At 33.4% G+C, this 14731-nt stretch overlaps 1 protein-coding gene across 2 annotated transcripts in view; it reads right to left on the bottom strand.

The window, feature by feature from the left end:
- Nucleotides 1-14731, bottom strand: part of LOC140441451 (synaptic vesicle 2-related protein) — a 61252-nt gene that overhangs the window by 33800 nt on the left and 12721 nt on the right. Inside the window, exons 4-6 of one of the 2 annotated variants that reach the window (XM_072532186.1) lie at nucleotides 12489-12613; nucleotides 11545-11608; nucleotides 11364-11489 (exon numbers count right to left, since the gene is read on the bottom strand). In XM_072532186.1, coding sequence (XP_072388287.1) covers nucleotides 11364-11489; nucleotides 11545-11608; nucleotides 12489-12613 — 315 coding nt within the window. The remainder of the gene's footprint in view (nucleotides 1-11363; nucleotides 11490-11544; nucleotides 11609-12488; nucleotides 12614-14731) is intronic. The other variant, XM_072532187.1, reaches the window with a different exon arrangement.

Here is a 14731-nt window from a genome sequence, read left to right as displayed (position 1 = left end):
GGTGAGACGATGAGTTTTGGGTAATAGCAATGGATGTTTTACATCAAAAGACAACCGAGACTTTTGTAATCGACCTCCTACTCTCAAAAGACCATATTCATCAATAAAGGGTGCGAGTTTACGAAAAGGTTTGGGTAACAGCGAATTTTGTTGAATTTTGAGGAAAATATCCGAAAAAACGTCAGCTTGTACGTGCTTAACAATGTATCGTAACGCAGATTCCATCTCTAAATGACTGTTCAGGGAATCGAAAGATGCATCATTGTTTTTTCTTTGAAGTTTAGCCACGAATTTTAAGACGTAAACCATGACTTTCTGAATTTTTATCAGGGATGAAAATTTTGAAAGTAAAGTAGAGATGATATTATCCGAAATGACCGGTATCAATGATAATACAGTGGGCAATTTTTCTTCTAACATTTCCGTGGAGTGGGAGGAGTGAAAATTAACTTGAGAGGGCCAACACTCCCTTGACTTCGAAAGAAAATCAGGACCACGCCACCAGAGTGAAAATTGTAATAGTTGTGCCGGTGTCAAACCACGACTAGCACAATCAGCAGGGTTTTGGTTAGATGGCACATAATGCCAAGAAGAAGATGGTATAAGTTCTTGTATGTGTCTTACTCGATTGGCAATAAAGGTTTTCCATTTATGCGGAGAAGAATTAACCCAAGTAAGAGCAATCGTGAAATCCGACCAAACATGAATATCGGAAAAAGAAAAGATATGCTTAAACGACTCTTTAATGAAGGCGACTAGATCCGCCAGCAATACAGCTGCCAACAGTTCCAATCTTGCAATAGATTGTGTCTTCAGAGGAGAAACTCGACATTTAGCACACACAAGTACAGTTTCAAATTTATCAGAAGTACTAAATCGGAAATATACAACGCTGGCGTATCCTAACTCTGAAGCATCGCAGAATCCATGAATCTCAACTTTAGAAGATTTATTAAAGCCGAAGTGTCTAGGGATTTGAATGTTTGCAAGGTCAGGTAACTCGGTTTTAAACTGATGCCATACCTGTTGTATTTGTTCAGGTGGTTCATCATCCCAAGATACATTGGATTGCCACAACTGTTGTAGCAGACGTTTGGCCCTTAAAAGACACGGGGAGATGAAACCAAGAGGATCAAAAATACGACTAATTTCCGAAAGAATAGCCCGCTTTGTACTAGTTTTGTCAAGGGGACAGTAAGAATAAGAAAAGACGTCAGTCGACGGGTCCCATTTCAGGCCTAGCACCTTAATAACGGAAGGTTCCTCTTTATCAAACGAACAAGATGTCAGAATATCGGAGCCAAAATCTTGGAGTAGGCTGGGATGGTTGCTGGCCCATTTGCCTAGCTCAAAACCCCCGAGCTTTAAAAGTTGAATGAGCTCTAACTGTAGAGAGCGGGTAGATGACAGAGAATCACTTCCTAATAGACCGTCGTCAATATAAAAATGTCGCGTTAAAGCTTGTGAAGCATTAGGGAAACGAGACTCTGCCGACTCAGCTAACTCTTGTAAGGTTTTTAATGCGAGATAAGGTGAAGAAGAAACACCGTACGTAACAGTACGTAAAAAGTATTCTTGGAGAGGTTTAGAAGAATCCGACCTCCAGAGAATTCTTTGATAATTCCAAAATTCTCTGTTTACGTTAATTTGTCGATACATTTGCTTTATATCGCACGAGAAGCAGTAACGAAAATATCGAAAATTAAGTAAAAGCGAAGAGATGTCCTTTTGAAGCTTAGGACCTGTATATAAAGTATCATTGAGAGACACACCTCGAACGTCACGTAGACTGGCGTCGAAGACAACACGAATTTTGGAAACAAGAGACGAATTAACAAGTTGTTTTTTGAAAACTGCGTGATGAGCAAAATAATACGAGGTAGGCGATTTAAAATCGGATTCAGGAACCGGGACCATATGTTGGGAAGTAATATATTCATTCATAAACTCAACATATTTTTCTTTGAGATCCGGAATTTTCTTAAAACGATTCTCTAACATGCAAAAACGACGATATGCTTGAGAATAAGTATCGCAAAAGACAGGATTGGGTTGTCGAAACGGTAGAGGAACAGAAAATCTGCCTGTTGACTCTCGGAAAGTAAATGCCTTATAAATATTTTCACAAACTTGATCGTCATGGGACAAAATGACAGGTTTAGATATATTTTCGACTTCCCAAAACCTTTGTAAAAGACTATCTATGTTTGTATCCATAGACGTACGTAAAGCGGTAAAATTACAATTTGAAAGATCCGTAGAGACTCGCCCTTGTAGAACATAACCGAAAATGGTTTCTAAAGCGACAGGTTGGTTGGTTCGCCAAGAATTCGACCAGACTTTAAAAAGAGAGGAACTAATTCAGCACCTATCAGCATGTCTATCGGACCGGGTTGATAGAATGTGTGATCTGCTAATTTCAGATCACGTATATGAATAAGATCGTGAGGATTGATAAATACCTTAGGTTGATTTGAACACACCTTTTTCACAATGATTGCGTCCAACGAGAAGATCGGGCCGTCACGATCACACGGTTTAATATGACAGAACGTGGTACCCTGAGTGGTACACGTCGACATTCCGTTTAGACCTTCCACTGGGATTGATAAATTATTACGGGAAAGACCTAAGCGCCGAAAACAACTATCTGAAATAAAATTAGCCATCGAGCCTGTATCCAGTAGGATACGAACTTTCTGAAAATTACCGTAGACATCTTTAATGTGTATTAAACATGTTGATAATAATACAGACGAGAATGTTAAACGTGATTGTGTGGAAAGGTTAGCGTTTATTAGAGACGTCGGCGCAAAACTAGACGTTGAGGTTTGAGGCGTCTCTAATGTAGGGTTGTGATTCTCATTAGAAGTTGGAATTTGAGGAGGCGGTTGACTGAATAAACAAGATTCGTTGGAACTTGGGTAGAAATGAAGAACAGTGTGATGTCGTGATTGGCAAACCCTACATGTTCCCGAAGAATTACAGTTCACGACGGGATGAGATGTACCCAAACAGTTGAAGCATAAATTATGGCGTTTAACTAACGAGATACGTTCTTGCGTCGTTTTAGCGAGAAAGGATGAACATCTATATAAAGGGTGAACATCAGAACACAAGACACATTTACCCCCTTGATAAGTTACCTTCGTTCGATTGGTGGCACTGACGAAACTAGATGTAAACGGTTTTTTATTAGAATGATGAGCAAATGATCGCGAGTGAGACTGGGTAGAAAGGGTTAATGAATTAAACTGAACAGATTCCAAAGCTATACATTGTCTTTCTAGAAATGAAATCAATTGCCTGTAAGTGGGAATGTCACAGCTTCGACTGTTTTCTAATTCAAAATCTGTACGAGTTTTATTGTCCAATTTGTTCGACAACATATTGAATAATAGGAAATCCCATTGCTCAACCGGGAAATCAAGAACACGTAAAGCAGCAACATTTTCCGTGAAAGTATTTAAGAGATTTCTTAAATTAGAAGAAGTGGAATTTTCAATAACCGAAGCGTTGAAAATATCGTTATAATATTGGGTAGCAAGAATTCGTTTATTCTGATACCTTTTCCCTAGAATCTCATAAGCAATCTGATAATTTGCATCGGTCAGGGGAATGCCTTTAATAAGAGCCAAAGGTTCTTGACTAATAGACGTAATAAGAAACCGGAATTTTTCCACATCGGACAAATCGTGATTGTGATGAATTAAACTGTTAAATAGGTCAAAGAAACTAGGCCAATCTCGAAAATTGCCTGAAAATGTGGGTATATTAAGCTTTGGAAGTCTAACTGAAGGCCTTGAAGATTGTGCATTGGAATGTGAGGAGATATTCGAAGAAGAAGACGAATCCCTAATTAAAAAATCACTCTTGATGGATTTTACTCCGTAGTATGCCTGATCGGCGGCCACCCTAAACTTATCTTGCTCTGAAAATTCCTCATCGGTTATTGATCCGATGATTAGATTGTGAACTGTATGGAATTCTTGGTAAATAGCATCGATTTCCTCTGCCCTGGCTAAGAATAACGATTTGACAGTATCATCCCTTGAGGCTTGAATACCTGCCTCATGGGCTTCCCTCAATCTAGAATACGCTGTTTGACGCGCCAAGTTGGCTTTGTTTATTTTGCTGGACATTGTAAGATAAAAGAAACGAAAAAGAGGACAATGCAAACAAAATTAAGCAAATCGAACACTAAAGAAATGCCTTAGATTGAAAGAAGAGAAATGCTCTTCTTGGTTTCAGACAAAATTCTGAACAAACAAGTGAAGTATCGATAAAAAGCTAACTAACGAAAGGTATAGCGACAAAAGAAATCAAAAGAACTGTGTTTAAATTATTATGCAAGACGTAGAGAATAAGTTGGAAAGAGTGATAAAAGTAGAATAAAAATAATTCATAAAATCAACACAAAAAAAAAATGTAAAAATGTAATACAACGTTAATAAATCATAAAAGTGATATATATGAATAATTAATATATGTAATATAAGTCAAAATGTGTAATATAAAAGTACCTATTGATATTATAAATTATAAAAGTCGAAATAAATTTAAAAATTGTTACGTAAATATGACCAAATTTAATTATGTAAATTAAATTTAAAAAGATGCCGAAGGACCGAATTAAAGTTAAATTGAAAAGAAAAAAAAAACAATTTATTAAAATGAATTAATTGAAACACAATGAAATTAATTGAATCAAAGTCAAAAAAATTATTATTTATCATCCGGCTCGAAGGACCAAATGTTTTGTATAAAACTTAATGAGGTCGCTGGTTAAATGATAATCGATAAATAATAATAACGAAAAAAAATGAAATAATTTGTTTGTAAGTAAATTAGCGAAAAATAGCAAATGTTCGTAAATAGATATGTAAAATAAAATGCAATTCAAATAACAATTGGCAGATTTAATATCTTATTGTCAATTCTATATGAGATTCACTTACCTTTTGTCTGTGGTTGGGCCTCGCTCGGAATCTAAGGTCTGAGGGTAAAAATGGGATGCACACCCGATGCTGGCTTGCTTGCGTCTCTTCACGATGAGAGGTTCTTGTAGAGTGGCCGATCATACGAAACAAAATATGTATGTACGCGAATCCATTGGAGTGGTTCTTCTGTTCTTAGGACCTCCGTGAATAGCCGTAAATTAAGCTTAAAGTGGCATTTTAAATTTTCTACACAAAGAATGGGTACGTTTCCTTAAGGACTCTGACGTGTTTGGGTTGATAAATGTTTCCCAAAAACATGTTGTTTTCAGACAAGTGAATTCTCAGAACTTGACAATAATTAATCAGCCAATTTGAGTTCGAGAATTTAAAGGATGAACTAAAGCCATATTATACTTAGCTAATATACTATGATTGAATAAAAGATTTAAAACTAAATAAGGTCATATTCTGAATATTAAAAATAAAATATTTAAATCAGTCTTGATACTTTTCCAAACATTCGTTCTATTATTATTTCGGTTTTCCTGATATGTGCAAGTGTTGTTTCTATTCTGGTTCTCTCGATATCTGTTTTCGTTCCATTGCCGATTTCTTTGTACATAATTTACTCTTCCGTTGTCTCTACTTTCGTTTTCCCTCCTCGGGACAAATTCTCTTCTTGTGTACTCTCTCCTAAAGTTTTGTCCTCTATCTCTATAGTCTTGATTTTCTCGTTGTCTATAATTTTCTTGCGTTCTCCTCATTTTTCTTTCTCTTAATTTTGCTTCTCGTATTTGTAAGAATTTTGACATAAACTGTCAATATCTTTGTAGTTTTGTAGAGTTATGTGATCTTCTAAGGTATCTTCAAAATGTCTGGCTATTAGTTCCACTAGCTGTTCGGACGAATAGTTGTAATGTAAGTGTCTTGCATTGTTGTATAGTTGTAGGGCATATGTTTTTTCTGATATACCTATACTATCCTGGTATCTCCCATTTTGTAATTCCTTGTTTATCTCTATCTGTTGTATTTTCCCCCAGAAATAATTCAGAAATTTTTGTTCAAATGTTTGCCAATTTTGCAATTCTTCTTCTTTGCTATCAAACCATAAACTTGCCTCATCTTTAAGATGGTTCCTTATCGTTTCCTTTGCTGTTTCGAAATTACCGATAGGTCGTACTTTCTTTTTTAAATTGTTAATGAAAATTACTGGGTGTAATTTTTTTACGTCCCCGCCAAACTGTATTTTTATGTCACCCGGACTTTGGATGAGGACTTCTCTCCTGTCTCCCATCTCTCGTTGTTTTCTGATATCCTCAATTTGTTTTTCTATTTCTTTCTTGTCTTCTTGTAAAGCCATTTCAAATTTTGTTTCTAACTGTTCTAATTCCTTTTTCTGTACAGTCTTAATATCTTTCATTTTAGTTTCTATTTCTTCTCTCTGCATCTCTAGTTTCCTCTCTGTTTCTTCTCTGACTTTTTCTAAACAGACTTTTACCTCATTTTCATATTTGTCCAAACGCTTTTCCATTTTTCTATCATTTTCTTCTAATTTTTGTTCATAGTTTTCCAAACGCTGCTCTATATTTCTGTTATTTAGTTCTATTGCTAGCCTTGTTTCCCGTTGGTTTTCTTCCATTGTTTGTTTTGTTTCATCCATTTTTTGTGATGTTTCTTGTTGATTTCTATCCATTTTATCCATTTTCTTTGATGTTTCATTCTGGGTCTGTATTTGCATCATTGCTAATAATTTTTCCAGCATCCCTGTTTCTTTTCTTTCGTCCATTATTGTCGCATTTCCTTCATTATCCGATCCTTCATCAATAATTGTTTCCTCTTCTATCTTATCCTCTTTCCTTTCTTGCGTTTTGCTTTGACTCCTTGTGGTCGACATGTTCGTTAGATTATTTATCCCCGCCAAATGTGAAGCTTTGAAATTTGTGCAATAATATCCCCGCCAAATATGAAATTCGAGTAATGTTGCAAAGACGAGAACTTTTCCTCTTATCCCAAATGCAATAAATTCAAATAAATGCAATAAAATTTTAAAACTTTTGTCAGTTGTAAAAATCAATCAAATATCATAAATTATATCATGTAAAAATTTGTACCTAGAGAAATTTGAAATGTAATGTCATAAAAGCAAATATTATAAACTTTAACCATCGGCAAATAAATTTTCAATCAATCTGCTTTCTTTCTCTATCCGTTTAAATTTTAACTAGAAATACTTTCTACGCCTTACACGTTGGGGGCCATTTGTTATGATTGTTTATTTTTAGTTCAAACTTAGTTTATTGAGCCAATAAAAAAGAATTATAACTTATTTGTTATCAAAAGTAAAATAATCCTTATATTACCTGTGTTCGATGGATTCAAAAGATTTTCTAGTTGTCTTTTATCGGGATAGAGAAAAAAATGATAAGAATACAAATATATTATATTACAAAGATTTACGTTTCTTTATTTTATATGAACGAATAAAACAATTATTAAATTCTGCCGTTATCTTATCAATCAGCATACAAGAAAATAAATCAAATTATTATGATAATAAGATTATAAAGCTACATACATTTATATTACGTGAAAAACCAATTTTACTTAAAATTTTCTTTACTTGAAAAAAGAAACCACAAAACTTTAAACTTTTAATTAGCCTAACAAAACCTCAGTTCTTAAATTTGAATGCTAATGACCATGATGTCGAAACGATCATTCACAGATATAAAATTCAATTGTACAAACACTTACAGCTTATTTTCTTCTTGAGTTGTATGTTGGAAAATACCCAGAAAAGTCCAGTCTCCTCAACGATGTGTTCTCCTCTTTGGCACCTCGGCTCTTTCTTAACGTCTCTGCAAACCTCCTGCAGACTACACAAAAAACACCTGATTCACTTCTCCAAACTCAGCTATTTATTTATGACACCAGGACCTCCTTTTGTCAACTTGATGCCGTAAGAATACTTTCACGTATACTTTATAAAATGCCCACGGTAGATACAAGGACCTCCTTTAATCTACTTGTTATCTCCTTCTTCAAACTATTCACTTCTTTTCGTTACGCCGGTATCCAAACTCACGAACCACACCCTATCTTGAGACAAACGACTGTTAGCTTTCTATGACCAAAATATGACTAACTTCTCCTCTCTCATGATCGACTCACAAATTCCCATTTAAAAAAGATCGTCCAATCAAAAGCTCAAATTGTGTTTACCATGATTTTGGAAAAGCCTAATTTCGGTTTCAGAGAAAAACTAAATAGCTTACTTTAAAATTGGTTTTTTCAATACATCATTTATACATATTTCAAAAGATTAGAATATGGTCATTTAATACTCGACTATACAAACAATGAAAAGATTAACTTACAGGTAAAATGTCTTCTAATTCTAAACAAAGGTTTTTTGATAATTTTGTTTGAAACGGAAAAAGGTCGTTTGCCAAACAAATTTCTATTCTTATCTACACTAAATCTTATCTTAAATTACTATATACAATTTGTTTCTATTGATATCTTAAAATTTTATTCCGATGGATATTTTTATTTATTTTTCTTTGGTTGGGAAAGAAAAAGTATGACAATATATATATATATATATATATATATATATATATATATATATATATATATATATATATATATATACAGGGTGTCCCGGAAAATAGTGCGTTCCTTAAAGGTATAGGCTGAGTGTAGCATTTAAAACAAAAAAGTCTTATAACATTTTTTTATAAAGTCAACCGTTTTCAAAAAAAATATATATTAAATTTAATCCATTTGAGTAGTATCCACAGAAAAGCAAATACATCCGGCAACGTTGCGCTCCAAAAGGTATGGGCAGAATGCGATAGTTTAATTTATTTTGATACAGAAAAGGTACATTATTTGTAAACAGTTGTAATTACCCGTAGCTCAAGGATAAATAGTATTGTCATGTTTGCGATTCGCGAGTATCACGATATGTTAATTACGTACGGTGAAGCCCACTGTGACAGTAATAGGGCTGTTAGACTTTATGTTGAACGCTATCCCGAACGACGACATCCTAATGCCCGAAGTTTTGTGAACGTGTCCCAAAGGTTATTAGAGACGGGTTGTGTGATACCTAAAAAAACTAGCGGTAGAACACGAAGTAACCGTAGACTAAATGCAGAAGATGTGATTTTGGATATAGTCAGTAATAATCCAAGAGTAAGTACTCGATCTGTGGCTAGAACGGTTGGCATTTCAAAAAACATTGTTCACAAGACATTTACGGAACAACTGTTACATCCTTACCATTACCAACGAGTGTAAGATTTACACCAAGGCGATTTACCTCGAAGATTAAGATTTTGTAGACGGTTTCAAAACAAAATCGCCAGAGAACCCGAATTTCCGTGCAAAGTGTTGTGTGCAGATGAAGCTTGTTTTACGAGAAATGGTGTGTTTAATTTTCACAATTGTCACGTGTGGAGTGATGAAAACCCGTATGCTATACGTAGGACAAATTTTCAAAAACAATTTAGTGCAAATTTATGGGCTGGGATTATTGGTAATCGTCTGATTGGACCGTACGAACTTCCCAGACGATTGAATGGAGAATCCTATTTAAATTTTTTACAGCATGTTCTTCCGATACTTCTTGAAGACGTTCCGTTACAAATACGATCTGAAATGTGGATTCTTCATGACGGGGCTCCAGCACATTTTACGAGACATATTAAAGATTTCCACATCACTTTTCCTCGTCGTTGGATCGGTAGAAATGGACACGTTCTGTGGCCACCCAGAACACCAGAATGCAATGTTATGGACTTTTATTTTTGGGGACATCTAAAATCATTAGTATACCACAACCAGGATGAAATTAAAACAGAAGCTCAATTGCAACAACGAATTTTTAAGCTGCTGAAATAAGTGTATCTGTGCAAATGGTGGCCATTTCGAACATTTATTGTAATAATAATTTTCCATGTAAGTAAAAACAGTATTCAAACTTTAATTATTAAATATTTAATAAAAACAAATACATGCTTTTTCTCTATCACTGTTATCAGTATCAATACATATTATGCCTAACGATCGATGAATCATTATAGCTGATTTACAGTAATTAACGAAGAATAACAAGGAACGCAACGTTGCCGGCTGTATTTCCTTTTCCGCAAACAATAATCAAATGGATTAAAATTAATAATTTTTTTTTGAAAACGGTTAACTTCATAAAAAAATGTTATAAGACTTTTTTGTTTTAAATGCTGCAATCTGCACATATCGTTAAGGAACGTACTATTTTCCGGGACACCCTGTATAGGTTACGTGGTAGATCAACTAATAGACGGAGTGTGAGGAATAAACCTTACCGTTTAAAAAAAAATGTAATCCTCTCCTATTATTCTTTTTAAAAGGCATATTATCCTAACACTAAAACTAATGCTAATACTAATATAAAATTACCACTAATACGTTATACAAGGAACACTATTGTTTATAAATACTAAAATAATTAACTAAAAACGCCTAAATATGTAGGTTTTTAAAAACTAAATAGGTTTTTTATAGATAGTATATTACTTGTAGATTGTAAATTTTATGACATCTTGCTTTCAAAACAAAAGTTATAGTATCTACTATTCTGTAAGTTTCAGCATGACCAGTTCAACGTTCAAACCGATAACATTCCTATTAAATTTTGTTGTAATCTGCCAAAGTGTTGTACAAAGTAATTGATAAGGCAACCCTGTTAGCATGACGTTTCGAAGCCGAAAGTAATGTTATCTATCGATAATAAATATTACCGATGTTTCAGATGGAGCCATCTCTCTACAACACAATTTGATGGCTGCAGTTTAGGATATAATTCTTGTTTATCGAGATTTTTCATATAAAAAATATATCGAGTTTTATTGCAAATATTTTCCACTTTTACAGTTTTATATATGTTGTTATTAAAATTTTGTCCGGTTTGTTACCGGTAGCCTTATTATAAGCCGGAACATATTATTTTTTTATATTGTTGCAAAACTCTACATTCAAAAAGTTCAAAAGTATTTCTTAGGATTATATCTTTATGCTGTAAGAAAATTAACAAAATTGTATGTTTGGTTTTCCCGCTTTATATTTGGAAAAAAAGTAGTTTTTTTGAGTTTTTTCGAAAACGAAAACATGAAGTTTTCTCAAAATTTGTCAAAATACTTCTAGTTATCACATATACCTTCTCAAATTTTTTCAATGTGTAGTTTGTATTTTGGGGATGCAGATCAACCATAATGTTTCAAATTACTAAACATTGTTTAAAACATTTTTTTTAATTAGTAAGAATCGTATTTTTGAATATATTACAAGACTAACGTGCTATCAAACACCTAGAAACGCTGTATTTAACATTTCTAGCTTATTAAACATACAAAAAATTAACAAAACCATACTTACTGGACATATCAACGCGAAGGCGAGTAATGGCCCCGTGGACAAAGCTAGAAGCCAATGCCAGCCTAACGTGGGCATTATAATTAACGCTAGAGCCACTTCAAAGCATGCACCTAACGCCCAAAAACACTACAACAAAACAAATGAAACTAAACAGCCCTAAACCGCGTAATTTGTCACTTACATCAAGCAACACGACACATTTGGCTCTCTGCTTTGTCGGTAAAAATTCAGCATACAAAGTAACACTACAAAACAAAACGAACACAAATAGTAGATATACGAGAGATATATAACTTAAGAAAACAAGAAGCAATGAGTTCGCACTGCACAGTGGATAAAATGCATAAAAAACGTGTCAAATAGTATTTATTACGATTTATACATATTGGCCTTGTTGTAGGCCATCTAAAAATCCATAAGTACTACGACAATTTAAATTTTATCATTAAAACATCCCTTTTTAAAGTATATAGTCTTTATAAAGTGCACGCCTAAAGCCTTATACCCCTCTGAATCCACTTTTTTCTGAATCATCTTTAAATTTAGATTATAATCGATTTGGAAATGCATGACAGTACAGTTGTTATAGCAGTAGATAATAATAGTTTTATATAGGACTGCTTAAATAAGAAAAATTGATATCTTCTTGTCTCTGTTTTGAACTATTTTATATTACGACTGTGCTCTCAATGATTTTCAAACGGAATATAATAAATTTTATATTTAAAATATTTTAGTGACCTAATAGTTGAAAATAGCGGGTTAGTCTAAAACGAATTTTAATTTTGATTAGCATTTTAAAACGAATCGCTCAAAAAATCTATTAACACATTGAGTAACCCAGAGCTTTAAAATACAACATTACTTGCCATATGATCGCATTTTTAATTATTTCGCAAAATGGTACTCGTCAAGCATTTTGAGTGACAACATTATAAAAAAAATGTACGGATATCGTCGTTATCCAAAATCGTATAGGTTAAAGTTTTATGTATGGTTCAGAAAATAATTGGAGTTGAGTGGAGAGAGAGGGAAAAAGAGACAATGCATCTTTAAATTATGTGTTATTGATAGGCATCAAGATAAATAAACATAGACAACAATTAATTTCCAAAATTTACTTACGATTGGGGCGTGCAGCCAATGGCAAAACCAACAAGTCCTCGTAACAGTAAAATCCACATAAAACTGGGTGCTGCCGCACTTAGCAACCCGTAATAAAAAAGGAGTATAGCACATAAGGTCAAAGCCTAAAAATAAAAATATGTAGTAACAAAAACAAGCGAAATAAAACTAAAAGAAGAAGGAAAAGAAAGAGGTAGAAGGTAAAGCCGTAGAAGAATAAAAGACCAATTAGTCTAGTGCAGCAGGATCAGTAATCTAAGAGACTTATTACTATTCATTGCTGATAACATAACTAGTTATTTGGCAAATCGCGAATGTTTTTGATCAATCACATCTGCTTGTTAAAATTGCATTAAAATCAGAAAGTTTGTCTTATTTTAATAGTTTTCAGTAACCCATGAACGTTATTTACTCTATTTAACACAGCTTCATTGTTGTGCATTTTCATAAAGAACTAAAAAGTTGAAGTAGCCTGCTTTTAGCTCATGCCATTAGCTCCATTTATTCCGCCTTAGGAAGTCACCATCATATTCCATTTAATACAGTATTGTCACAAGTAATTGATTTATTTATCCTCAAAGTACATAAAGTGTTCAAATGTATATGTGTATGTGACAGTGTGCTACACTACCTTCAGTGGTCTACATGTTAAGGCTAACTAAACTGCATTCAATTCAATTTTAAAAATCTATGTTGTTAACCTTGTTATCTCATTTATATAAGCTCTTTATGAGAATAATTACTAACAGATTGGGACCTAAGGTAGATTTTCACCAACGACTAGAACAAGCCGCATTTAGAAGTGACTTTTGATTGAATGACCACCTACAAGTAATACAATCCTTGATAGAGAAGGTATTGTCACAAGTAATTGATTTATTTGTCCTCAAAGTACATAAAGTGTTCAAATGTGTATGTGACAGTGTACTACACTACCTTCAGTGGTCTACATGTTAAGGCTTACTAAACTTCATTCAATTCATTTTTAAAAATCTATGTTGTTAACGTTGTTATCTCATTTATATAAGCTTTTTATGAGAATAATTACTAACAGACTGGGACCTAACCTAGATTTTCACCAACCACTAGAGCAAACCGGATTTAGAAGTGGCTTTGGAATGAATGACCACCTACAAGTAATAAAATCCTTGATAGAGAAAGTTATAGAATACAACAAGCCATTGATATTAATATTAGATTGTATCACTGCGTATTACAATAATATATACAAGCCAGAATCGCTCACTGTCGAAGAGAATTTGGGGCGGGGTTTTCTTAAACATATAGAAACTATATCGTATCTTAAATTCACGCACAATTAGATAATATGAAATTATAATTTATTATTGGACGCCACCCCTGGTTTATTCTCGAAGGGGAAGAGCAAAAAAAAAATTAAGATTTATTGAAAGTTTACAAGAAAACTATTCTTTATTATTTCTTAGTATTGAACAAAAAGAAAACATTAAAAGTTACGTCATCCCAAAGGGATACCAAAATATTATTTTATGTTAACATTATAAACAAAAAAAATCTTTGTATCGTATTAAATTAAGAATTAGTTATAAAGAAAATGAATGTATATATATATATATATATATATATATATATATATATATATATATATATGTATATTAACCCCAAATTTCGAAATTTGTTTACATTGAAAATAATATAGTTATTTATCAACTCGGAATATTGAAGAACATAAACCTTTAAATAAATTTAGAACACTTCACTATATTTTCATTTCTTTTTGAGTTCATAATCATTTCCGTTGTCTTGAAAATAGGTATAATAAAAATTGGTACAACCTTAATCTGCTCTGTTTCTTTTCTTATTTAATCAGTCACCAAATAAACTATTGATTCGGCTACACCCGATATTAATCCACCACCATCCTAGATAAGAGGGGTTAGGTATTCCATAAAAAGATACCGCTACGGGGCCATGATCTGGAATAACTCCATACCAATACTATCTTGCGACAAGTCTTAGAAATAAGTCAGCATTGTAGCCTCTCCAATAAGGGTCTAAAAAAATAAATATCTATCTGAAATATGGACAAGAAAAGGATTTCTCAGCTTACCTCTAAATGAGACCCGCTTTGGAAACACGTCTTAACGGTTGGACGGTCTTAACAGAAAAAGCGAAGCGCTATCATGGCGCCTGATTCTGGGCGTGAGTGACAAGTTGATGAATAGGCTCATCTACCGGATATATTTGGGAATTACAGAAGAATC

Source organism: Diabrotica undecimpunctata, chromosome 5, assembly GCF_040954645.1.
Source record: "Diabrotica undecimpunctata isolate CICGRU chromosome 5, icDiaUnde3, whole genome shotgun sequence".
Lineage (NCBI taxonomy): Eukaryota > Metazoa > Arthropoda > Insecta > Coleoptera > Chrysomelidae > Diabrotica > Diabrotica undecimpunctata.
Note: the sequence above shows the minus strand (reverse complement) of the source record. Positions and strands in the feature narration are given on the sequence as shown.